Source organism: Microcebus murinus, chromosome 1 (genome assembly GCF_040939455.1).
Source record: "Microcebus murinus isolate Inina chromosome 1, M.murinus_Inina_mat1.0, whole genome shotgun sequence".
Taxonomy (NCBI): domain Eukaryota; kingdom Metazoa; phylum Chordata; class Mammalia; order Primates; family Cheirogaleidae; genus Microcebus; species Microcebus murinus.
In genome coordinates this window covers 114,938,619-114,965,081 of record NC_134104.1, presented here as the reverse complement: position 1 = coordinate 114,965,081, position 26,463 = coordinate 114,938,619, and the positions used below count along the sequence as shown (strand labels likewise).

At 38.9% G+C, this 26,463-nt stretch overlaps 1 protein-coding gene across 1 annotated transcript in view; it reads right to left on the bottom strand.

The window, feature by feature from the left end:
• Nucleotides 1-24,113, bottom strand: part of GK5 (glycerol kinase 5) — a 59,977-nt gene extending 35,864 nt beyond the window's left edge. The window contains exons 1-5 of the mRNA XM_012762364.2: nt 23,811-24,113; nt 13,365-13,458; nt 11,187-11,262; nt 3,436-3,529; nt 160-291 (exon numbers count right to left, since the gene is read on the bottom strand). Coding sequence (XP_012617818.1) covers nt 160-291; nt 3,436-3,529; nt 11,187-11,262; nt 13,365-13,458; nt 23,811-23,972 — 558 coding nt within the window. The 5' untranslated portion in view covers nt 23,973-24,113. The remainder of the gene's footprint in view (nt 1-159; nt 292-3,435; nt 3,530-11,186; nt 11,263-13,364; nt 13,459-23,810) is intronic.
• Between the last annotated feature and the right edge of the window lie 2,350 nt (nt 24,114-26,463).

Sequence of the window (26,463 nt, the reverse complement as noted above, 5' to 3'; positions counted from 1 at the left end):
AAAGTTTTAAAACATAAATCAATTATGCCTTGCCTTTCATTCCAATATATGGTAGACACTTAATTTTCCCTCAAATAATCAATTATTATTTTTTATTCCTTGAATTTTTTTCTTCCCCATAGTCTTCATCTCATTTCTACACACATAATCTTTTCTTACCTCAATCAGATTCTGTAAAATCCAGGCTAATCTCAAAGAAGTATGTTGGGTTGTAAAAGAGAACAAACTGTATGCAAAAAGTCGTTTACTTCTAGTGAAAAAGTGAAGCACTCGGCAGGAACTATGAAATAGCTATTTAAAAAAAAGATATTGTCAGAAAATGTATTTAATGATGCTTGATGTTTCCATATCCATTCTATTCACATGCAAACAAATTCAATAACAAACAGGTCTTTTAACTACTTATAAAAGTGTTCTCAACACTTAAGGAAATCAAACAGAGCAATATTATCCTAAATGGACAATCTATATTCAAACATATGAAATACAGCACATTTACCTTGAATTCCTTTAGCAAATACCAGAGTCTTGGGTACTTACATATATATTTTTTCAAGCAACTATTCTCTACCTCTATACCCATTCTAAACTATGGAAGAATGAAGCAACAGGAGACAATTAGGGAGGAGGCTGTATTTGCAGTACTCTTATTTCACTAGGATATATACCCTTACATTTTATTGTAGGCCTCTCAGATAAGTCTATACTATTTAGCAGTAGCGTAGCATTCATTCATTGCAATTCAAATAGTAACATCATGTACATAAAACTGTCAGCTAATCTTTGATTTTGAAGGCTCATATTCCAAATATTTTCACATTATTTATAATACTATATCTCAGCTTCGAATTGTCTCTATGAATCAAAATCTTGAGAAAACACAATCTCAGTAAAGAATGAGCTCTTATTCTTTCATATTAGAAATCAAGCTAGTACTAACTCAGCAGGAAATATCCCAATACATTAAGTACTTAAAATTTGGGATATATTATTTTATTTAATACTATCTATACTTATCTAATCATCAAAGAAAAAACATATCATATAGTTTCAGATTTATTTCATAATAAGCAAAACCTTTACTTTAAAAAAGCCTTAAGTACACAGAAAACAAGCTTTGAGTTTTAAGGTTTGTAAGATATACTGAAAAAAACAAAAACTTTATCCTGCCACATATTATAGGACATAGACAGACAATCACATAAAACTGATTAACAAAACATTCACTTACAGAGAATTTACCCACTTGTTGAACTTACCCACTTTTGTTAAACCCTATCTCATCCCCAAAATAAATTTAAACATTTTGGTTTATTTGTGAAAAATAGTAATATAAATTTCTGTTTCTTTCATTTTTATTATAGTTGACAACACATTAATCAAGAAAATCTGTGTACTCAGTTATCTCTATATTTCAGTCTTGTCCTTTTCACTTCCTTTTCAACCTGTTCAGTGTTCATGTCTTTGCATTTCTTTATATTTTACATGGCATTTATATGTATATTTTAAATGATTTATTAAAATATAAGTCTAGGGCCAGGCGTGGTGGATCGTTTGAGCTCAGGATTTCAAGAACAGCCTGAGCAAGAGCGAGACCCCATCTCTACTAAAAAAAATATGCATATATAATACGGAGAGAGAGACTATAGTGCGGACTTTGAGTGCCGGCTGTGGGCAAGGTTTCGTGGCCGGTGAGCCGTACCGAAGTGGTTAATATTGCTATGAAGGAAATAAAGGACAATGTAAGAGATGGGGAGGGGTTCTTTTAAATAGGATGGTAGGGAAGGGTTCCTAGAGGTGACACATGAGCTGGATCCTAAAGGATGAGGGTCCTTTTCTGCTAAAAGGAACCCAAACTTTCATCATATACACGTTCAATATTAAGTAGATAAAGTGCTTTAGATGCTCAGTTTTGTGCTCGAGGTCACATTTCAGCATCAGGATTTGAGATTTAGGGCTTATACTATGAAGGAAATATTTTCATAATCACATTTATTTCCAAAGGAATAAAAGTTTTAAAAACTTCAATGTCTAACTTAAGGAATGTCTGCTGAACTATTAAAAATTTTTAATTATACATTAAGGTATAAAATTACACATTATAAATTCTATAATTTAAGATTATGCAGGCTGGGCACAGTGGCTCATGCCTGTAATCCTAGCACTTTGGGAGGCCATGGTGACAGGACTGCTTGAGACCAAGAGCTTAAAACCAGCCTGAGCAACATAGTGAGAGCCCATCTCTACAAAAAAACTAGAAAAATTAGCCAGGTGTGATGGCGTACACCTGCAGTCCCAGCTACTTGGGAGGCTGAGGCAGGAGGATGGCTCGAGCCCAGGAGTTTGAGGTTCCTGTTAGCTATGATGACGCCACTAAACTAGCCCAGGCAACAGACTCTGTCTCCAAAAAAAAAAAAAAAAAAAGATTATACTATTCAAAAAAAACTCATGATATTTCCTTATAACCACTTTTAACACTCTTAATTACTGTGTCCTTCCTATAAACTGTACCTCTCAATATTCAGCTTCACAAGTTATTGCAGTAAGGTCCATTTTTATATATTAAACTAATAAAAAAAAGAAAAAGCAATTCAAGTGAGATTACGGCAAAATTGTTGCATTCATGCAATGTTGTCATATTCTATAATACATTTATGTTTGTTTCCATATAAAATTAATGTCTTCGAACACTTATCAAGTAAAACTGAGGCTCCAGACACACTGCTGGGGACCATCTAGTGCACTAGATGTGCACTAGCTAGTGCACCAGTACACTAGCTCAGAAGGCATTTAACAATGAGGCATTAGAAGTATTAAAATAATTAATATAGAATATTGATTACGACATCAAATATAGGTCTGACCACATTTGAGGAGCTGGCAAATTGTCCTACCCTTTGGCTCAGTAATCTCACACTCGGGAGTGAGGGAGATTTAAATAACAGAAGAGCAGCTCATGTTGATGCTGCTGTGGCCACTGTCATCGCCAACATCACTATCGATTACTGATAGCCACTACGTGCCAGGTACAATGTTAAGCACTTGTGGCAGTCTGCTAATTATCTATCTCAATATCCATTCTCCACTTTTAAAACAAAAGATGAAGAAATTTGGACATTTCATTCTATCTACTCTGTATTGTTTCCATTTCTCACGGGCAGAAACACGAATTCTCACTAACATGTAAAACCTTGGTCCACCCCAAACCTCCTGAGGACTTCCTAAGCTACAGGTACTTAAGTCTACCACATATGCTTTTGGATAAATAATAAATAAGTTTAACTTATTAGTAAATTTCACTGGTGTGGGAGTGTGTGTGCATATGTGTATTCTCTTCTTAATGTCCTAAAATAATACAATTAAGTCTACAGTTAAGGGACATTTACAGGAAAAAAACAATAATATCCAAACCACAGATGATAAGAAAAAGATTACCTTCATTAGAAGAGAACTATTCCAAGATTTTACAAGTTCAGCAGCTCTTAGGTCTTGCCAACTAATAAAGTTGTGAAAATGATTTCCTGTTTTCCTAAGAAAGATTGAAACAGTATATTAAGACTTGATATAAATCATACTATATTAAAGATCTACCACCACAGAAACAAAATTAGAGGCCAAATTGTAATATCAAAGTATTATTTAATTAGATGGGTCTTTCCGAATGACTTCTTCTCTTTGATTTTATAAATTGAACATACTCTGTATAACAATTATGACGTGAGATAAAGTATGAAATTTTAGATGAGATTCTATCTAAAAAGATATTCTTTTTGAAATGCTACAACGTATATGATTCCAAAAGCAAACTAATGAAAAGTCCTTTGAAGATTTGCTCTACACAGGTTAAAAGATTAAAAAAGGCAATGCTTTTCCACTATATTGTACTTATCTTTATAGACACAATCAGATAAAAACCTCTGACCTACAGAAGAGCTGAAATACTGCCTGAGTCTATTTCTACACCTCTCAACTTTAGGATTGGCTTAGCCATTTGGCAACCTAAAATCAAAATGCTTACCAAAATTTCCCCAATAAACAAAAATTCAACAAACCCTGGGTCAATGCTACAATAAAAGTACAGAGCTAAGAAATATAGAAGAAAAAATTTTTTTTCTTTTGAGACTCCTACAAATCAACTACTGGCATGTAATAATCTTCAATATCCAATTCAGGCTTACTTTCTAACCTACCTCCAGGGCTCCTCCTATGTGAATTAACCATTCCCAAAGCTGCCACTCCCCACTCTATTTAAGCAGTCTCCATGCATTGTTACACCCTCACCTTTACACATTCTACCTCTGAAAATTTAACACTCTAATATATCAGTCAGCACATCTTGCTATTATTTCATTTCTCTCAATCTTACTCTTTAAGTGCTTCTCCTTCAAACTACTACAACCTTTAATCCATTGAGCATTCCCTTTTCTTCCTACCAACCCCTCCTAGGTATGCTTACTTTCCCAGATCCCATGGTCTTGTCGCTTTAACGAACAACTTGCCATCACACTCTCTGACCCCTGACTTTTTCTTTCTTAAAAACTTGTGGCAAAGTAGGCCAGCCATAGTAGCTTACAATTCTAATCCCAGCACTTTGGGAGGCTGAAGTGGGACGATCACTTAAGGCCAGGAGTTCAAGACCAGCCTGCACAACATAAGAAGTTGTCTCTACAAAAAAAAAAAAAAAATTAGCCCAGTGTGGTGGCCACACCTATAGTCCCAAGTACTCAGGAGGCTGAGGCACTTCAGCCCAAGAGTTGGAAGCTATAGTGAGCTATGACCATACCACTGCACTCCAGCCCGGGTGACAGAGTGAGACAGGGTCTCAAAAAAAAACAAAAAAAATTGTGACAAAGTATACATAACATAAAGTTTGTCATCTTAAGTATACAATTCAGTAGCATTCACAACATTCACAATGTTGTATAACAATCACCACTGTTTTTAAAATTCTCTCATTACCCCCAACAGAAGCTCTGTAACAATTAAGAAATAACTTTCCATTCCCTCTTCACCCCATCCCTGGTAACTTCTATTCTACTTTCTGTCTCTATGAATTTGCCTATTCTAGTTGTATCATACATAAGTAGAATCATACAGTATTTGTCCTTTTATATTTGGCTTGTACCACTTAGTATATAATGTTTTTTTAGATTTATCCATGTTGTAGCATGTATTAGAACTTTACTCTTTTTATGGCTGAATAATATTCCATTGTGTTTACATACTACATTTTGTTTATCCATGTATATGCTGATGCACACTTGGCTACTGTGAATACTGCTGCTATAAAACACTGGTGTACAAATATCTGTTTGACTCCTTGTTTTCAATTTATTTAGGTATATACTTAGGAATAGAATTGCTGGGTCACATGATAATTCTATGTTTAAACTTTGAGGAACTACCAAACTGATTTCCACAGAGTTGCACCATTTTACTTTCCCACCAGCAATGTATGAGCGTTCCAGTTTTTCCACATCCTCACCAACCTTGGTATCTTCTGCTTTTTTACTATTGGTATTCTAGTGGGTGTGAAGTGCTATCTCACTGGGGTTTTAATTTGTATTTCTCTGATGACTAATCATATTGAGCATCTTTTCATGTGCTTACTGACTATTTATATATTATTCAAGTCCGTTTTCTATTTATGAATTGAGTTGTTTGTTGTTGAATTGTAGGAATTCTTCATATATTCTGGATAATAATCCCTTATAAGACATTAGATGCACAAATATTTTCTACCATTCTGTGAGTTGTCTTTTCACTTCCTTTAATAGTGTCCTTTTTTCCCATTTTTCACCTTTATTAATGGGAATAATAGCATTCACCTACATCACGAGCATGTTACATCTTCCTTTCAAAATCTAAACAGTCATGATTATCATTAATACAAATCAGATAAGTGATTCTCCTATTGTTTTAGTCATAAATTTAAATGAAATTATAAACCAAACTTACCAAGACAGATACCTTCCATATTACATGCTGCACTTGGTTTTCAGAAGTCTAACAGATTTGATATCAATGACTATACATTTTTTCAGACATTTAAAAAAACACAAATTTCATACTCTGTCAAAATAATGTTAAAATGGTTTTATTTCATATTATTTATGATTAAACTTAGCATAATTTTTCTACTTTGGAGAGTCCCAACAGTTAAGAAACTTAAGAAAAAATTAGATATCATAAATAGATAAAAACAGGCCAGGCGTGGTGGCTCACACCTGTGCACTCTGGGAGGCCAAGGCGGGCAGATCGTTTGAGCTCAGGAATTTGAGACCAGCCTGAGTAAGAGCAAGATCCCCTCTCTACCAAAAATAGAAAAAATTAGCCGGGCATAGTGGCAGATGCCTATAATCCCAGCTACTTGGGAGGCTGAGGCAGAAGGATCACTTGAGCCCGGGAGTTTGAGGTTGCTGTGAGCTAGACTAATGTCATGGCACTCTAGCCGGGGCAACAGAGTGAGACTCTGTCTCAAAAAAAAAGATGCAAACATAGTGTCCTTTGATCCACAAAAGTTTAAAATTTTGATGAAGTCCAATTTATCTAGTTTTTCTTTTGTTGGCTTTGGCTTTTGTTTTTGTTTTCTTGTTTTTTAATTTTTTGTTTTTGAGACAAAGTCTCGCTGTCATCCAGCCTAGAGTGTAGTAGCATCATCATAACTCACTGCAACTTCGAACTCCTGGGCTCAAGCAATCCTCCTGCCTCAGCCTCCAGAGTAGCTGGGACTACAGGCTCATGTCACCACATCTAGCTAATTTTTCTATTTTTTGTAGAGACAGGGTCTCATTCTTGCTCAGGCTGGTCTCAAACTCTGACCTGAGGTGATCCTTCCACCTCAGCCTCCCAGAGTGCTAGGATTACAGATGTGAGCCACCATGCCTAGCCTTGGCTGTGTTTTTAATGTCATTTGAGGAATCACAGCCAAATCCACAGTTGTGAAGATTTTCCCATTTTCTTCTAAGAGTTTTTTAGTTGTAGCTTTTAAATTTATACCTTTGATCCATTTTTTGTATATGGTATCAGATAAGGGTCCAACTACATTATTTTGCATATAAAAATCCAGTGTTTCCAGCACCATTTGTTGAAAAGGCTATTCTTTCTCTATTGACTAGTCTTGGCACCCTTGTGAAAAATTAGATTGTGTTTGATGAAAATGAAATCTATTGATATATATAATTCCTTGGAGCCATTCTACAATAGCACATATTTATACATTTAAATCTAATTTTCAATCATTGCTTTCAGCAATATTCATAAAGCTATTTGTGCCAGGAACTGAGAACATAGCTACGAACAGAGACACATGGCACCTTTGCCCACGTAAATATACTTTCTGGGCTGGGCGAGGTGGTTCACGCCTATAATCCTAGCACTTTGGGAGGCCAAAGTGACAAGACTGCTTGACACCAGAAGCTTAAGACCAGCCTGAGCAACATAGTGAGAGCCCATTTCTAACACAAAGATAGAAAAATTAGCTGGGTGTGGTGGTGCACACTTGTAGTCCCAGCTACTTAGGAGATTCAGGCAGGAGGATCACTTGAGCCCAGGAGTTTGAGGTTGCTATGAGCTACGATCAGGCCACTGCACTCTACCCAGGGCAAGAGAGTGAGACTCTGTTTCAAAAAAAAAGGAAAAAAATATATATATATAGATAGATAGATACTTTCTGCCAGGGAATTCAAACAACTCATCAATTATTCAATTGTTTACTTGCAATAGGAATAAGTTCTACAAAGGAGAAATACAGGATGTCATGAGTGTATTTAACAGGGAGCCCCTGTCTGAAGCTCAGGAAGGGCTTTTTTGAGATGTGACAATGGAATTGAGCTCTGAAGGATGAATAGGAATAAGGAGAGCAAACATTCCTGACAAAATGTGTTATACATTCAAAGGTCTTATGGCAGGATGAACCATGGTATGTCAGAAGGACTGAAAGGCTAGTGTGACTGAAGAGCAAAGAGAGGGGTAAAATCACAAGAGGACAGTGGCCTCATTAATTCATAACACAGTACAAGACAATCTAATCTCAAAGAACGCTGATCTCAAGTAGTGGCATATATGTCAGTATTCACTTAGCATTGATTTGGGTTTATTTTATCTCTATTAACAATAAAAGGACAAATGACGAAGCATAAATGATAACATTGTGAATAAATTATCTTAACGCCCTCTAATACTTTATACCATTCTGTTGCTCTTAATATATTTTGCCATAAGTAATTGGTAGGAACCACCAACATAAGTAACAAATACCACAATAAAAAATATACTTGGTGCCATGGGAACACAGTGATTTATATACCTGTATAATGAGACTGGAAATTCCCTGAGGGCTAGTATTCTCACTCATCTTCATATTCGGTTCAGCAACCAGCACAGTACATTATTCGCTGTGAACTCTCAAACAGTTGTAACTGAGTGAACCTGGGTTCCTGTGACTCATAGTTTATGTTGCTAATTGGCACACACTCTGATCTGAGGTTAACTGGCAGAAGTCCCTGAGAGACACAGTAACTGAAGAAAACAAAACAGCTTATGATTTTTTAGAACAAAGGGAATTTAAAAGAACAAAAAATGGAGGAGATGCCATTTAGAGTTCTTTTAGAAAGCAGGCTAAACACACCACCAATTAAATATACTGGAAAAAGTTAACCTCTAAGAATAAGAAGAAAACTTAAGGGCTGAGAAAAGTTAATAAGTTTTCTGGTCCTGGTTTGTTGGGAGCAGAGGTACAGGTGGGGACAAAGAAAGAAAAACAAAAAGATAGTTCAAAGTTTTAGCCTTCCTGACTAAAGAAATGATGTGACAGAAATGCACCATGGACTCAAGAGGAAAAAAACAATGTGTAGGGAGGAGGAGGTGCTGACTGGGACTAGAATGAACAATACATTGCTACCCAGAGTCCAGTCTGTTTCTCTTTTTCCCTCACAAAGGAGCAGGAAGTACTTCCAGCTGGCCCAGAGCTGTGCCTCCTGTGTTGTGTCCCAGCTGTTTTTCAGGGTGCTTGGTGTAGAATCTGCCAGCATTATATAGACACCAAAGTGGCTCAACTGGGGCCCAATGAGCAAAAAAAGGCTCCATTATTTTAAGATAAAAGAAGCAAAAAGTCTTATATGTTTTCTTGAAAAATACCCAGTATTTCAGTTTCTACAAGCAAGGAATGCTTCCAAAATTCATGAAAGGATACAAACAATTTCAAAAAAGAAAAACAGGCAGCCAAGAAACTAAACTCACAGTTAATTGTTTGAGGAAGAAATCTTATCCCTGTATACCACGAGCAATACCAGTAAGGGAAGGGAACTGTCTTAGAATCTAACTTCTATTCCTTCTAAAAATGAGGTATGGTCCTCATGTCACACAGTAATTTTGCTTCCTAATATTTTTACTTTCTTGTCACGAATGATATAGTAGCCAGGTCTTGATGAAAGCAATCTCTGGAGCCAATGACCTAATCTCCAAATCCAATCAAACGTGACACATCCAATCAGTTCTTCCCTGAGAACACTCTCCTACCTTCTCTTCCACATCATCCACTTCCCAGATTCACCTTGGTCCTGTTTTGTTACCTTTTTCTTCTTTGACTCCCTTTATTTTTATTTATTTTTTGTAGAGATGGAGTCTTGCTATGTTGCCCAGGCTGGCCTGACTCCCTTTAGATTTGTAGAGGAAAAACCCATAGTCCAAATCTTCAGCTTGTATCTCTTCTCTCTGCATAATGTTGTGTACCAGAAAACATACCTATTTCTTAAGATTTCAATACCAATGGTCCTCAGTTTGGGGTTATTTTGACCCCAGAGGACATTTGGCAAGGTCTGGAGACATTTGTGGGAGTGGGGAGGGGGGGTGCTACTGACATCTCATGAGTAGAGACCAGGAATGCTGCTAACATCTACAATGCCACAAAAGAAAGAATTATCTGGCTGAAAATGTCAAGAATGCCATCGATTAGATACCCTGATCTACACAGATAACTTTAATTCATTCATTCCTTTATCTGACAAATATATTACTATTTAAGATTTGCCATACCCAAGGCACTGGGGGGTAGGTACAGGCAAACTGCAGATGCATGCCTCAATCTGAGATGCATCATGCCCTGAAAAAGAGTATGTATCTGAAGGAGACAGGCTGTGCCTCAGTCTAAATTAGACCAATGTTCCAGCCACTTCTGGGATATTGCCACATTCATGTGTCCAAAAACAAACATTTTCTCATCTTTCTTTCTTCCTACTCCCACCACCACCCAACTCATTCCACCTTATATTCTCTATAATTTCTATCATATACCCCAAATATCAAGGAATATTGGTAAATTCAAACTTCTTCCTCTGGCTTAATACTGAATTAGAAGCCAAATCCTTGTGAATACATCCTGATTGTATTTCTCAGATTCATCCCCACTCCTTCTGCCCACTTTTCTTTCCCATTCCCTAAGCTCAAAATGTCCTTTGGAGCCCAGTGCTTAGTAACAAAGACACATTTTACAGCATTGTTTTTTTCAAAAGCCAGAAACACACGCTGAAGGCAATTTGGGAGTAGTGCAAAGAACATATGCCTCAGAATCAAAAAGATAATTTGGAATCTTGGCTCTATTTTCTGAGTGACCTTCAACAACTTATTTATCTGAGCTTCAGTTTCTTTCTCTGTAAAAACAGAAATGATGCCTAAATAATAGATTTGTTGTAAGGATAATGTAACTTGGGAGTGTCACAAGTATTCACTATATGGTATTTATTATGCCATTATAATCGTATTTAATCTATATATGCCTCATACGCTGTAGATAAATATTAAATTTGGAGGAAACTGCAAATAAAAACCATAAGCATAGCATTATGTTTCTGAAACTTATTAAGTTCCCCTGACTCTTTTTCGGTATAAGCTAATATTTTAGATTTTCAATCAATGCTTATTTGAAAAGTTAACTTACCCAAAAGAAAGGAATGGAGAATTTAACAATAGCAATAGTCTTTTTATCATTATTATTATTGTATATAAGTCAAGCCCAGACAGACTTGCAGATAACGTATAAACCAGAAAGTAGGTCCATTTTCATCCTTTAACCAAGCAAAACTGTTCTCAGTTCACAAATTTAAAACTCCCCAAACCGTATTCACAGCAGTATATTGACTGTGGCATGAGCCCATCCGTGTAGAGTGCTTATCACACAATGTGCTTACTTGTTCCACGTAATAAAAGTAGCTCTCTGTGTTGAAATGCCAAGACCAACAATTTGGTTCATCTGTATTCCTGCCCCTAAAATTAAACATAGGTAAAAACACATGTTTAAAGCTAGTGAAGTTTTTCTTTACAATATTTCAATATGAAAAAGAAAATATTCAATACAATCTTTAACAAAAATATATGGGTTTAGCATTCTAAATAAAGCAATTAGACCTAATAAATAAAGCATTATTAAGATGATTCTGTATTATTTTTTTACTTAAAGGTAAAAATGGTCATATCCTAATTTTAAAAATGGCCCTTTTTGCTTTAAATGTTAGAAAAAAGCAAATACTATTCAAAGTAAGTCAGATTGTATTTCTTCTTGATAATAAGGACTGGATATTAATTTAAGCAATCATCAATCATAATAGTAGCTAGTTGATGGCAATAAAGGAAAACCCTTAGGAAAAGTAGTATAATTATTAAAGTTGAGACCTTATATTCAATACAAATTGATGTCAGGACACAAATAAAAACCTGGATTTTTTTAAGCCCAATTTTCTTAAAATATAGGAACTTGAGTGTTTTTTGTGATATTCTTTTAAAATCAATTTATCCCACTGGAAAAATTTGGGATAACTTCAATTTAAGCACTGAGGAAAACATATCACCCACTATGTATTATAGTATTCCTTTCAAAAATATTTAACTTGAATCTGTCATGAGGAAACAGTCACACGACCCCAAAATGAGGGAGAATCTACTAAACTGGGTTTTACTTTTGAAAACTGTCAATGTTATGAAGAACATGCTCTAGATGAAAGAAGCCTAAATAGACTGATGGCTAAACGCAATGCCTCATCTTTGGCTGGATTCTAGATTGAAAAAAGAAGTTGCTTTTTCTGCTAAGAGGGAATATTGATGACAGAGCATTAGAAATTAATACTGTGCTGTGGTACATGATACAATCAGTGAGTGGGTCATAAAAAAAAAAGAAAGAAAGAAATTAGTACTGTGTTAATGTTAAATTTCCTGAATATGATAATTACATTATGGTTATGGATGAAAATACTCCATTTCTTTGGAGATACTGCTGCAGTAGTTAGGGGTGACAGGTTACTATGGCACAACTAACCCTCAAATGGTTCAGAAAAGAAAAATAGGCCCAGTGTGGTGGCTCACGTCTGTAATCCTAGCACTCTGGGAGGCTGAGGTAGGAGGATTGCTTGAGCTCAGGAGTTCAAGACCAGCCTGAACAAGAGCGAGACCTCATCTCTACTAAAAATAGAAAAATTAGCTGTGCTCGGTGGTGTGTGCCTATAGTCCCAGCTGCTCAGGAGGCTGAAGGAGGAGGCTAGCTTTAGCCTAGGAGTTTAAGGTTGCAGTGAGTTATGATGACGCCATGGCACTCTACCCAGGGTGACAAGATTGAGACTCTGTCTCAAAAAAAAAAAAAAGTTTGTAGAAAATAATAAACATTGCAAAATATATCTGGAATCTAGAAGAAGGATATACAGGAGTTCACTGTACTATTCTTGCAACTTTTTAAATATGTTTTGAAATATTTGAAAACAAAAAGAAGCAATTTAGCCAGAAAAAAATGAAGTAAAAGACTTAGGATTCACATTTACAAGTCATCTTTCACCATGTTCTTAAAGAAGACTGTATTGAAAATGTGTTTAAAGAACTAAGATTTTATTAGACCATGGCTGTGGCCAGGAGAGTACTTTGTATCAAGTGGCAAACAGAAAACATAAATAAATAAATACATAAATACAAAAAAAAAAACAAAACAAAAAAAACTCTTACTTTACAATAAAGGTAACTCAACTGTAAATTCATAAGAGTAGGAACTATATACAGTAACTCTGTTTATAACCTCTGGTGTTTTGCACCCAACAAGAAATCAAATCAGCACCAGCTATAACCTAGAATAAAGGAGGGTGAGCATTTATATTACAGCTGAAAACAGACAAACCAGAGGACATAATTGCTATTACCTTTCCTTAACAAAGTTGTTCACCATAAACCACAAATTTCCCTTGAAAAATACTGGGAAATTGTGACCCCAATAAAAAATTTTATGTATAATTCTAATTTATGAAAACCAAAACTACAGAAGTCTGAGGAAAACTCTTAATATGAACAAAATATACTGTAAAGACTATTGTTATTTTTATAAATCCAATTACCTTTGACAGCTTCTTTTATTACAGTAACAAACTGAAGCCAAAGAACATCAGGATCAATTTCAACCCAGCCAGCTTGAGGGTAAAGATTTTCTACCTATTGAGAAAAAGAGAAGATTTAGTAAAAACATTAGATCAAGTCAATAGTATCTGGGTCTTAAGACTACTGTTAAAACAACTAAAAACATGATTTCATTTATTATCTAATTTTTATTGTTAAATTTTTAAAAATACATATATGAAATGAAAAAGGATTATGTATCAACACCAAAATAGCAGTAATTCACGAGCTCACAGAAGATTTTAGCTTCCCTTTTCCAAGTTTTCTACAATGAAGATGTGTATTTGTAATAAAAAAGTCAGACTTTTACAAAATTAAAAAATAAATTTAGGGCCGGGCGTGGTGGCTCACGCCTGTAATCCTAGCACTCTGGGAGGCCGAGGCGGGCGGATTGGTCGAGGTCGGAAGTTTGAAACCAGCATGAGCGAGACCCCGTCTCTACTAAAAATAGAAAGAAATTAATTGGCCAACTAATATATATAGAAAAAAATTAGCTGGGCATGGTGGTGCATGCCTATAGTCCCAGCTACTTGGGAGGCTGAGGCAGGAGGATCACTTGAGCCCAGGAGTTTGAGGTTGCTGTGAGCTAGGCTGATGCCACGGAACTCACTCTAGCCAGGGCAACAAAGTGAGACTCTGTCTCAAAAATAAATTAATTAATTAATTAATTAATTTTTAAAAAACTGACTTCCAGTTCAGACTATGATGGAATAAGCACATTTCACTCCACCCTGCCTTTCCTACTGAATACAAATATAAAAACTGGATAGAATGGACGGAGCTGCTACTTGTACATTCTAGTATATGAGGCCAGGCGTAGTAGTTCATGCCTGTAATCCCTGCATTTTAGGAGGCCGAGGCAGGAAGATGCCCTGAGACCAGCCTGGGCAACATACTGAGCCCCTGTCTCTTAAAAATAGATGGGCGTGGTGGTGCATGCCTGTAGTCCTAAGCTACTTAGAAAGCCGAGGCAGGAGGACTGCTTGAGCCCGAGAGCTCAAGGTTGCAGTGAGTGATGATTGTCACTGCCCTCCGGTCTGGGTGACAGAGACTGACCCCTAGTCTATGGCAGCAGGTGGACTGGGGAAGTAGGAAAGAATTCAAGTACCACTGAACTGGTGCTAAGTTGCCCACTTTTCTTCTGACATCCCCTAGCGTAGACTCAAGGCATCCTGAACACCAGGACTGAGAACCAGAGCACAAAGGAAGCTCCAGGACAAGCTCTGTTGTTTTGGCTTAGAACAGGAAAAGGAACTCCTAACACTCAGAGGGAATAGGAAAGATCATCCATGTTTCTTATTTTTCCCCTCTTGTCTCCATACTTGTGCACACAGGCTATCGCCCAGTGGTGGCTACAGCGCAGTACCAGTGGTGTCGGTGGGCTCCGACAAGCACCCAAAATGCTGAGAGAAGTAAAACTTCCTCCCCAGTCAGAGGAGCTGTGGTTCCCAGAGGCTGAAGCCAACACCATAGCTTGTTTTCTCTCTTTGTGCTCCTGCTGCCTGTCCCCAATATGCCCAGCAGAACGGAGTAACAAACGCACCAGCTTTCTGGCCAGGACCAAAATGGGAGGCTCAGGGAATCAGACAGTATCAGGAAATTTTCAGAAAGGGAGGAGCTTGGGAAAGATACCACAGAAAGTTGTATATGAACTCTTAGTCTCACCCCAAAACTGCACCTGTGTGAATGCAATCCTAAACAGCATACCAAAGATGTTAGGAACAGAACTAAGGGATAGATTTCTACCCAGGTCCCAGACTGACCACCACTGGGTTGAACAAACACACAGGGCAGATCTGAATCTTAGTACTGCCAAGATTTTGAGAACAGAATGGAACGGAAACCACAGTCTACAGAAGGCTAACTCTATAGCTGAACCAAACTGCAATAATTACCTGCTAAAAGAAAAATATCCACATTCTTCATAGGATTTATATAAGACTCAGAGTCTTTTAATATAACATTCAAAATGTGCAGGATATAACCCCAAACTACAAGGTACATGAAGAACTAGAAAAATCTTAACTCACATTAGAAAAGATAACCAATATATATCAATGCCAAGAGGACAGGGATATCTGATAAAGACTTTAAAGCAGCTATTATAAAAATACTCCAAGAAGTTAAGAGTGAATACTTGAAATAAAAGATAAAAAGTCTCAGCAAACGTAACTGTAGTAATCATTTCACTATATATGTATATCAAGGTAACTACAACAAAATATGTTGTACACTTTAAATATATACAATTTAAAAAACGACTGGGAGGCTAAGGTGGGAGGATCACTTGAGGCCAGGAGCTTGAGACCAGCTTGAGCAATACAGTGTGAACCTGTCTCTACAAAAATATTTAAAAATTATCTGGTATGGTGTAGCACACCTGTCATCTTAGTGACTCAGCAGGCTGAGGTAGGAGGATGGCTTGAACCTAGAAGTTTTTTTTTTTGTTTTTTGTTTTTTTTTTTTTTTGAGACAGAGTCTCGCTTTGTTGCCCAGGCTAGAGTGAGTGCCGTGGCGTCAGCCTAGCTCACAGCAACCTCAAACTCCTGGGCTCGAGTGATCCTTCTGCCTCAGCCTCCGGAGTAGCTGGGACTACAGGCATGCGCCACCATGCCCGGCTAATTTTTTTTTTTTATATATATATATATCAGTTGGCCAATTAATTTCTTTCTATTTATAGTAGAGACGGGGTCTTGCTCTTGCTCAGGCTGGTTTTGAACTCCTGACCTTGAGCAATCCGCCCGCCTCGGCCTCCCAAGAGCTAGGATTACAGGCGTGAGCCACCGCGCCCGGCGAACCTAGAAGTTTGAAGTTACAGTGAGCTATGATCACACCACTGTACTCTAGCCCTGGTGACAGAGTGAGACAGAAAGAAAGAAAAAAAAGAGAAGGAAAAAAGGAAGGAAGGGAAGGGAGGCAGGAAAGGAGGAAAAGAGCAAGAAAGGAAGGGAGGGAGGAAAGGAGGAAGGAGAAAAAGAAGAAAGAGAGGAAGGAAGGGAGGGAGTGAGGAAAGAAAGGCAGTAAAGAGGCCAGGGAACAGTGCCCCAAACCTGTAATCCTAGCACTCTGGGAGGCCAAGGCGGGTAGATTGCTCAAGGTCAGGAGTGTGAAACCAGCCTGAGCAAGAGCAGAAACCCATCTCTACTAAAATATAGAAAGAAAATTTTAGAATTTAAAAATATAGTGATCAAAATAGAAAGAAAAAGAAAAAAATAAAGAAGGAAGGAAGGAAGGAAAGAAAGAAAGACAATAAAGAAAATCTTAGCAAAAAAAGAAAAGACATAAAAAAATTTTAGAATTTAAAAATATAGTGATCAAAATTTAAAACTTACTGGATAGGCTCAATAGCAGAACAGAGATAGAAGAAAATCAATAAACTTAAAGATAAATCAACAGAAATTATCTAATCTGAACTACAGAAAAAAAAAGATTGGAAAAAAATGGGACATGTGGGAGAATAGCAAAAGGTATAATATTTGTATAATCAAAATCTCCAAAGAAGAAAATAAGGAGTCCAGTGCAGAACAAAATTACCTAAGGGAAGTAATAGTGCTAAAAGCTTCCCAAGTTCAGTGAAAGACTTAAAAATCTATATATTTGAGAAGCTTAGAAAATCCCCACCAGAATAAATCCAAAGCAGTACATGTTCAGATATACCGTAACTAAAATACTAAAAGCTAAAAACAAAGAAAAAAGTTTGAAAGCAGTCAGACATACTACATACACCGAACAATGATTCAAATGACTGTGGGTTTCTCATGAAGGCTAGAAAGAAACAGCTCAACATTTTTAATGTGCTAAAAAAAGAACTGTCATCCCAGAAATCTATATAAAATCCCAGTAGGACTTTTTGTACATATAGACAAGATTATTCTAAAATTTATAGAATAAAGCAAAAGAAGTAAATAGCCAAAACAATATTGAAAAAGAATAAAGTTAGAGGGGAAAAAAATAATAAAGTTAGAGAAATCACACTACCAAATTTCAAACTTAGTGTAAAGCTACAGTATTCAAAATAGTGTGCTACTGGCATAAAAACAGACAGATAAGTGGAACAGAATAAACAGTCCAGAAATAGACCCACACAAACATAACTAATTGATTTTCAACAAAAGTACAAACGCAATTCAATGGAGAAAAGATAGCTTTTTCAATAAACGGTTTTGGAACAATTGTATATTCATATGGCAAAAAAATCAACTTCAATATAACCTTCATAACTTATATAAAAATTAACTCAAAATTGATCAAAATCTAAATATAAAACTATAAAACATTTAGAAGAAAACACAGGAGAGAAATCCTTGTGAACTGGAGTTATGCAAAAAGTTCTCAGAACACCAAAAGTACAATACATACAACAAAAAATTGATAAACTAGACTTAAAGTCAAAAACATTTGCTCTGTGAAAGATATTGTTAAAAAAATGGAAAGATAGGCCTGGCGCAGTGGCTCACGCCTGTAATCCTAGCACTCTAAGAGGCAGAGGCAGGAGGACTGCTTGATCTCAGGAGTTAGAGACCAGCCTGAGCAAGAGCGAGACCCCGTCTCTACTAAAAAAATAGAAAGAAATTAGCTTGACAACTAAAAGTATATATATATAAAAAAAATTAGCGGGGCATGGTGGCACGTGTCTATAGTCCCAGCAACTCGGGAGGCTTAGGTAGGAGGATCACTTGAACCCAGGAGTTAAAGGTTGCTGTGAGCTAGGCTGACGCCATGACACTCACTCTAGCCTGGGCAACAAAGCGAGACTCTGTCTCAAAAAAAAAAAAATGGAAAGACAAAGTATAACATATCCAATGCAGGACATTTCCAGAATATATAAAGATATCTCAAAACTCAGCAGTAAGAAAACACCCCATTTAAAAATGGGTAAAAGACTTCAAGCATTTTACCATAGAAAATATATGGATGGCAAATATGTCCATGAAGATATTCAACATCATTACCCTTTAGGAAAATCCAAATCAAAATTGAAAACTCATTGTAGATAAGTAATAAAATAAAAAATACGAATAATACTGAGTACTAAAGAGGATTCAGGCCGGGCGCGGTGGCTCACGCCTGTAATCCTAGCTCTTGGGAGGCTGAGGCGGGCGGATTGCTCAAGGTCAGGAGTTCAAAACCAGCCTGAGCAAGAGCAAGACCCCGTCTCTACTATAAATAGAAAGAAATTAATTGGCCAACTGATATATATATAAAAAATTAGCCGGGCATGGTGGCGCATGCCTATAATCCCAGCTACTCGGGAGGCTGAGGCAGAAGGATTGCTCGAGCCTAGGAGTTTGAGGTTGCTGTGAGCTAGGCTGACGCCACGGCACTCACTCTAGCCTGGACAACAAAGCGAGACTCTGTCTCAAAAAATAAATAGATAAAATAAAATAAATAAAGAGGATTCAGAACAATTGGAACTCTGATACATTGCTGGTAAGAATGCAAAATGGTACAGCCACTCTAAAAATGTTTGGCAATTTCTTGTTAGGGTAAACACTCACTTACCATACAACCTAGCATTCTCACTCCTAGGTATCTACCCTAGAGAAATGAAAACTTACATTTCCATTAAAATCTGTACACAAATGTTTATAGCAGCTTATTTATAATCACTAGAACCCGGTGGTATCACTCGGTAGAGCATTTGAATGCATAATCACCAGAAACTGGAAACAACTTAAATGTACTTGAACAGGTGAATAAATGTGATGCATTCATATAATGGATTACTACTCAGAAACAAAAGGAATGAACTATTAGTATACATGAATTCAAAGGCATTAGGTTGAAAAAAAGCCTGTCTCTAAAGGCTACTTACTATATGATTCTACTTATATGACATTCTCAAAAAGACAAAGCTCTATCATGGGGAACAGATCAGTGGTTACCGGAGGTTAGGTGTGGGGAGAAGATGTGACTACAAAAAGGTGGCACAAGGGAATTTTATAGGTTACTGCTATACATGCACTAAAATTCATGAAACTATACACCAAAAAAAGTCAATTTTACTTTATGTTAACTTTAAAAACGAAATAAATGTTTTAAAAATCTATGGCTTCAATTTAAAATGATGGCTTTAACACGTGGGTGTATCTCCAATTCCTCTTAAGACTTCATTAAAAGAAAAACATTAAAAAGGTTTAAATGCACAAGGACAAGGAGAAGAGAAAAACAAACATGATCAGACTAGATTTTAACAAATGTTTTCAATATGAATAGTGAGTAGGCAGGTAGTACATGGCTTAGCACAGAGGAGAAAATTCCCATATCTCAACTCCCTGCTCAGATTTACACCACACCTCTGCTCAACCCCTGGCCCCTATTTCACTCGGAGTAAACCATTATTCTTCCTTATAATGTCTGTAAGACCGAAGTTGGATCACCTTTACCCTTACTCCTCAGAATGTGAGCTCCTAGAGAGCAGGGAATGTGTCTCTTTTATTTATTTTTTCCCCAGTATCTAGGTTATTCCATAAATATAAGGCGAACATATGAATGAACATAGGAACAAACTATTAGAGTAATGCCCATAAGCAGAGAGAAGAGATTCTAGGGTGGAACTCTGGAAATTAGAGGCACCTCTGAAGCCTGGGATGCCAGATGGAGCTGCACATTGGATCTCCAATTTCCCTCCCCCAGCTAGACCACTGCCCCTCCCTCACCTGGCAGAAAATAAGAGGTTTACTCTCAGGCATGGTTGAACCAGAGTTCTGCACTTGCAAATACCAGATATAGCTAAGTGCTAGGGTAAGTCATGGTACTCAAAAAAATGAACAGATAACCAACCAAGATCACCATTTAAGGAAAAATCTCTAACATATAAGAGAAGGCCAGGCTGGTCCGATGGTAGTGGGTTATCAGAACTTATTAACATTAGTGTCACTAAAGTTGGTATTCAACCCTTCACTGCTAAATTTGACTGGCTTTTTAAAAAAAATTAAGGCCAAAGTAAAGAATAAAGGAAATCTGAGAAAACAGTGACAATGTGAGGAGCATAAGGGTGACACAAGATCATGTGGAAAAAGAATGTTACTCCCCAGTGAGCTCATAAGAAACAAACAGATTTAACAAATCTATTCCCTTTCCACCAATTAATATTTCTGCCCTTCCTATGCAAGACTTTTATGACTACATAGCATAATGGCTCAACCACAACAAATACTTGTTCACTGCAAAAAACTCAATGTGGACATCACTGCTTTAAGACTTGACCATGGGGCTGGGTGCAGTGGCTCAAGCCTATAAGCCCAGCACTTTGGGAGGCAGAGGAGAGAGGATTGCTTAAGGCCAAGAGTTTGAGACCAACCTGGGCAATATGGAGACCTCATCTCTGCAAAAAAAAAAAAAAAAAAAAGACTTGACTGTGGACCACCAGGGTAACTTCCCACCACTCCACCAATCTGGACAGTTCACACCATCCCCAAGCATGTTACAATAGTAAAATCTGTTCCTCTACAAAAAGAGGACCAAACCAAAATTAGATCAAGAATATAACCAAAGTTAGGAAGAAAATGTCTTTTGTTGATTAAAAAGAAGACAACAAAATCAACTGTTTTTCAAGAATGTATAGGCCGGGCACAGTGGCTCACGTCTGTAATTCTAGCACACTGGGAGGCCAAGGTGGGTGGATCATTTGAGCTCAGGAGTTCGAGACCAGCCTGAGCAAGAGTGAGACACCGCCTCTATTAAAAACAGAAAAAATTAGCCAGGCATGATGGCACATGCCTGTAGTCCCAGCTACTTGGGAGGCTGAGGCAGAAGGATTGCTTGAGCCCAAGAGTTTGAGGTTGCTGTGAGCTAGGCTGATGCCATGGCACTCTAGCCGGGGCAACAGAGTGAGACTCTGTCACAAAAAAAAAAAAAAAAAAGGATGTATAGAGTATAGTATTGGACATTCCACTGCTTGCTTTAGTGACATTCCTATCCAATCGAGATGTTATCTTGTACAGTTTCTCATAATGGCGATGTTCTACCGGGGAACATGATAAATTTTCTCCATTTTTAAAAGCAAATATCAAATATTCACATGTGGGGTTTCCAACAAGGAATATTCTTCTAGTATTTAATACCAATATTTAAGAGTCCATAAGAAAGAGTTTTACAAATATTTTCATTATAGAAAAAATTTTAAATGTATCTCTGCTGTTAAACATAAAAAAATGAACACCACAAGAAATAAAATTAAAGTCTTCTCACAGCCTATTTTGTTCTTGTTTCTAAAGGATGATCTCTTTTTTCTTTTTCTTTAAGCTATTTATTTGGCAGTATCAATCAAATCCTACACTAAGAGGTTTTAAGTTTCTATCATACCTTCTTTCTATCATATTAGCAGAGGTGTGATTTTTCACTTGAGAAAATAAACACAATCAAGTTCTGTGTCTAAGTCATAGATCCCCATGAATTCCTAACACTTTAACTGCAATTCAATATTTATTCTGCACCCATGGGGTAATTAATAAACCAGGTGCTAATGTAGCAATGTAGACCAACAAGACCCTCATTCCCAAAGAACTCAAGCTATCTTCAGTAAAGGACCAGTTGCTGCTTGTTTTTTTATTTTTTTTAATTTGCATTCAATGTGGACCAACCATTTTTAAGATAATTAAAATAAGTTTCCAGAAAAAAGTGGCACAAAATAAAATCCCAAATATTTTAATATTAGAGTCAATAGACATAAAATTATTCTGTCAGATTGCCACACAACTTTCTACACACTTAGTCTTCTTTATCTCAATTTTAGCAGTCCCAGAACCACACTTTAAGAAGTATTGTTATAAACTACCACAGTTTGAAAGGTATTGCTAAATCTAAGGCTGTGCTTCATTCTTGAAGGGAAGAGATTTTTTATATTTTTACTTACTCATATCTTTTTTCACACACCTTCTTCACAGTTTAGAATCTAAGCAAACCATCCTAGCCGCCTGCCACTCACGGCAATTGTGTTTCACCTTCAAGATTCTTAACTTCATTTCTAAAAAACTAATGATTTGCCCAAAATTATACAGCAACTGTGAAATTCTGCATTTTCTAATAACTTATTTCTCCCTTTGGTTCCAAATATCCCAATTCCTTTTTTTTAAAATCACTGCTTAAAACAAAAGTAATTTGTGTCTAGAATTATAAAGAAGACAGTAAAAAGTATCAGTCTTTGGAATAAAGACTCATAAAAAGACAAGCAGCATCCAGTTGCTGAAGGACAGTGTGTGCTTTTCAACTCCTTTCAGGTTGTGGTAGGGACAGAACCCTACCCCAAGCCAGTGGGCAGCGTTCCCACACAGCTAGCCAGAGAAGGGACCAGGGAGCTGCTGCAGTCCCAGCCCACTGTTTTGGTCCTGAAACCTGAATGGAAATCTTATGTTTCCTCAAAACAAATACTCAAAGCAGGCATTGCTTACTTGTACCCCAGCTTGACCTGCTCCTCTGCAGCTGCTATGAAGAAAAACATCTAAGGGGATTGAACAAAGCGTGAGATGCTGAGAAAAAGGGGAGATCAGTGCTTCTGGGAATAGTTTAGGTAACTGATGGATCCCGTCCTCCCTCTCACTTCTAACATAAAGAGATGTTGGTATTGGAAAAGGAGTAAATAAGAACGCCATCTCCAATAAACATTATTTCTGTGCGTTGACAATTGTGTAGATATCAATGCTTCATTAAAGTGAGAACAGAAAAATACCAATTTGTTGGCCGCTGACCAACATGATCAACAGTTCAGTGCTTCACTAAAGATCAACTAATGACTTGGTAGGTTTCTCAAACCAGAAAAAAGATATGACACCTCAAAGAGGCAAAGAAGAAAAGATAACAACACAACATTCAAAACTTTCCCAATACCTCCAATATCCATAAAAATCAGGTGCTCATTTTGGGAAGCAGCACTTTGAGGAGCTGTTAATAATGATGATAACTGAAGAAAAGACACTAAATTTAAATTCTATCAGAACGTGAAAAATTAAAATGTAAATAAAGAGCTGGGTGGTCTATTAAGGAAGTGCAGGAAAAACTAAGCAAGTCACAAACCACGTTGTGGCCGGATACGCCCAGCCTGCTCAGTCCTGCCCTGGGAGTCACCTCAGTCCCACCCAGGTAAAGTAGGAGGTGGATCCCCAGGTGAAGCCAGCAAGCAAGCAAGCGAGCGGCCCGGGTCACGCACCGGGCCTCTCGTGCCCTCAGCCTGTGCAGGAGGTGCGCGCAGGGTTCAGCCCGAGCCACATAAGGAATGCTGAGGGTCTGGCCGGTCCTCGCGCGCCACTCAGAACCGAGGGCTCGCCGGTGCCGCAGGTGGCCGCGCTCCGGCAGGAGGCGGGGAGTGGACCCGCCCGCTCGCCTCCTTCCGCGGATCCCAGCTGCCCCGCGAGACCCAGACCCGCGCCCCGACCCAGCTCCCCAGTCACCTTCTGCACGGAGGAGCCACGGAGCCGCGCTGCTAGATCATAGACGTGGCAGCGGAGCACAGAGCTGCCCACGTCCAGCCCCAGCACGAAGCCGGCGCGCCTCGGCTCCCGCGCGCTCTGCTCCGGGCGCCCCTGCTCCAGGTCGGTAGGCAGCTCCGACATCCCTACCCTGCACGCCTCCTGGCCGCAGCCGCCTACCCAGCCCGCGCGCTATAAAGGCGGCCCTCTAAGGGCCCCAGGGCACCTCAAGGGCCCCCGCCAGCCCCGCCGGGCCGCCGCCCCGGTCCCGCCCCGGCCCGGCCCGGCCCCTCGGCGAGATCCGGAGGCGGTCCGGCTCTGCCGCAGGCCCCGCCCGGCGCCGTGACGTCACGCCCGCGCGCCGGACGCCCGCGCGGGGCGGGTGGAGGCGAGCGCGCTTTGCAGTGGTGCGCTGGGGCACCGGTTCGCCGCTCTGCTAGGCCTGCCTAGGTCTGCAAATGCCTCTAGCGTTTAGAATTGTCTTGGCCCGTAATTCTAGTTATGTCTCTCACATCCCCTTGCTTTGTGAGCGTCTGCGTTTCTTTTAACCCTGGCTACATTTTAGGGATCTCTCTTAAGAAAAATAGCTACCCCTTATGCTAGTTATGAGGAGAAAATGGATAGGCTAGTTTATATGAAAATTTCCAAAAGTTTAAGATCACCATAATGCACATGTATTAACTTCTTACCTGTGATTATGACTTGAAAGCTGGAGGAATTTTTATTTAACCTCTGACTAACTGTGGCAAACTAAGCTTGTGTCTGTGCATTCATGCAGTCTTTCAAAGCTTAAAACATTTATTATGGAGGTCGCAAAACATATGTAGTTTGGTTTTTTGTCGTTGTTGTCGTTGTTGTTTTTGAGACAGAGTCTCACTCTCTAACCCAGGCTAGAGTGTAGTGGCTCAGCCTATCTCACAACAACATCAAGCTCCTGGGCTCAAGCGCTCCTCCTGCCTCAGCCTCCCAGGTAACTGGGACTACATGCACTCAACACCAAGCCCAGCTAATTATTTATATTTTTGATAGAGACAGGGTCTCACTCTTGCTCAGGCTGGTCTCAAACTCCTGAACTCAAGCAATCCTCCCGCCTCGGCCTCCCAGAGTGCTAGGATTACAGGTGTGAGCCACCCCGCCTGGCTGATTTTTGTTTTTTGTTGACACTTGGGGTGCAATTTTATTCAGTGTTGCAAAAATGCACATCCACTATCTTAGATGAAATAAAGCAATATTTTCCAAAAATGACATGAAAAATTCAAAATTCAACCAAGAATATAATACACCGGGAGTTCCCAAAGGCATTTCTCCCCATAAAACCTGATAAAGTTTGCTCTAAGGCTGGATGCAGTTCCTTTGGCTACCTGGCTATTGCCACTAATAGAACCCGTTGTCATCATCTGCCTAATCTTTCTCTTTGCTCCTTGTCTTTTATAATTCCTCCAGTGCTACCTTCAAGAGCTGTCACAAGTGGCAGTAAACCAACTACTTATTCATCTGTACTTCCCCCTACCAGTCACCCCTCCCCCTGCTAGCAGGAAGTAGTCAGAAAAAGCGGCACCCATCATAACCAAAAGGCCAGAATCTAATGCTGGTGACGGCTCCCCTCCCCTCACCAGATCAAAAAGAAAAAGCTCAAGAGACCAGACCCTCCAAGGACAACTGCCAGGCCCCACTGAAAACAACAACACCTGGATGTCCACCCAGATAAGAAAGTGTTTGGTTCCCGGATTACACAAATACCGCCAGCCCTTCCTATTTCTCAATGACCACCGAAGGTCACAGTAAAAAAAATCTCCAGCTCTTCCCACCAAAAGTCCCTAGCCCACCCCAAACAGTATAAAGGCCTGCACCCCGTCCAAATGCATGAGACTTCTGGGGCCCCCTTTCTTGGGACCCTCGAACCTTGCCTGGGAGCGCTCAATAAATCCATGTTGTTTGGCCCCGCTCTCTCTGTCTGTCTTTTCACCACCGCCAAAAACCTTACATATGGTGCCGAAACCCAGGAGGGGAGTCTTGGTCGCATGGCCTGCCTCAGGGCTGTGGTTGCACGGTCTCTCACGTCTTCCTGACCTCAGACCGGGACCTCCACCAGACACCAGTCGACTAATCGCCCTGGGTAAGTCCCTCTGCCCTTATGGTCCTAGCCCAATGTGGCCATTCCAGGGTCTTTGTCCATAAAACCTTGAGCCCAAGTCAGAGATCCTCCACCATAAGGACCTGAGTGTCTCAGGGATGTCTGAGCCCCTCAGTCAGTCCTTCCATCCATAAGGCCCTGAGTGCCTCGGGGACGCCTGATCCACTCCACTAAGTCTGTCCTTCCCAAGGCTCAGAGCCTTCTCTCCAAGGCCTGATCGGTGACCTGGGACACTGGTTTCCAGATCCCGTCCTTCCCTCATTGGACTAGGACACCATGGGCAGTCAACCCTCCAAAATCAAATCTAGCACGCCTCTGAGCTGTCTCTTAGCCAATCTTACAGCCCTGGGCCTCAAGCCTGATATTTGACTAAAGCGACTCATTTTCTGTTGTAACACTGCCTGGCCAATGTACAAATTAGACAATGGGTCACAGTGGCCTAAAAATGGGACTTTCAATTTCAACATCTTATAAGATCTCAATAACTTTTGTCACCAAAAT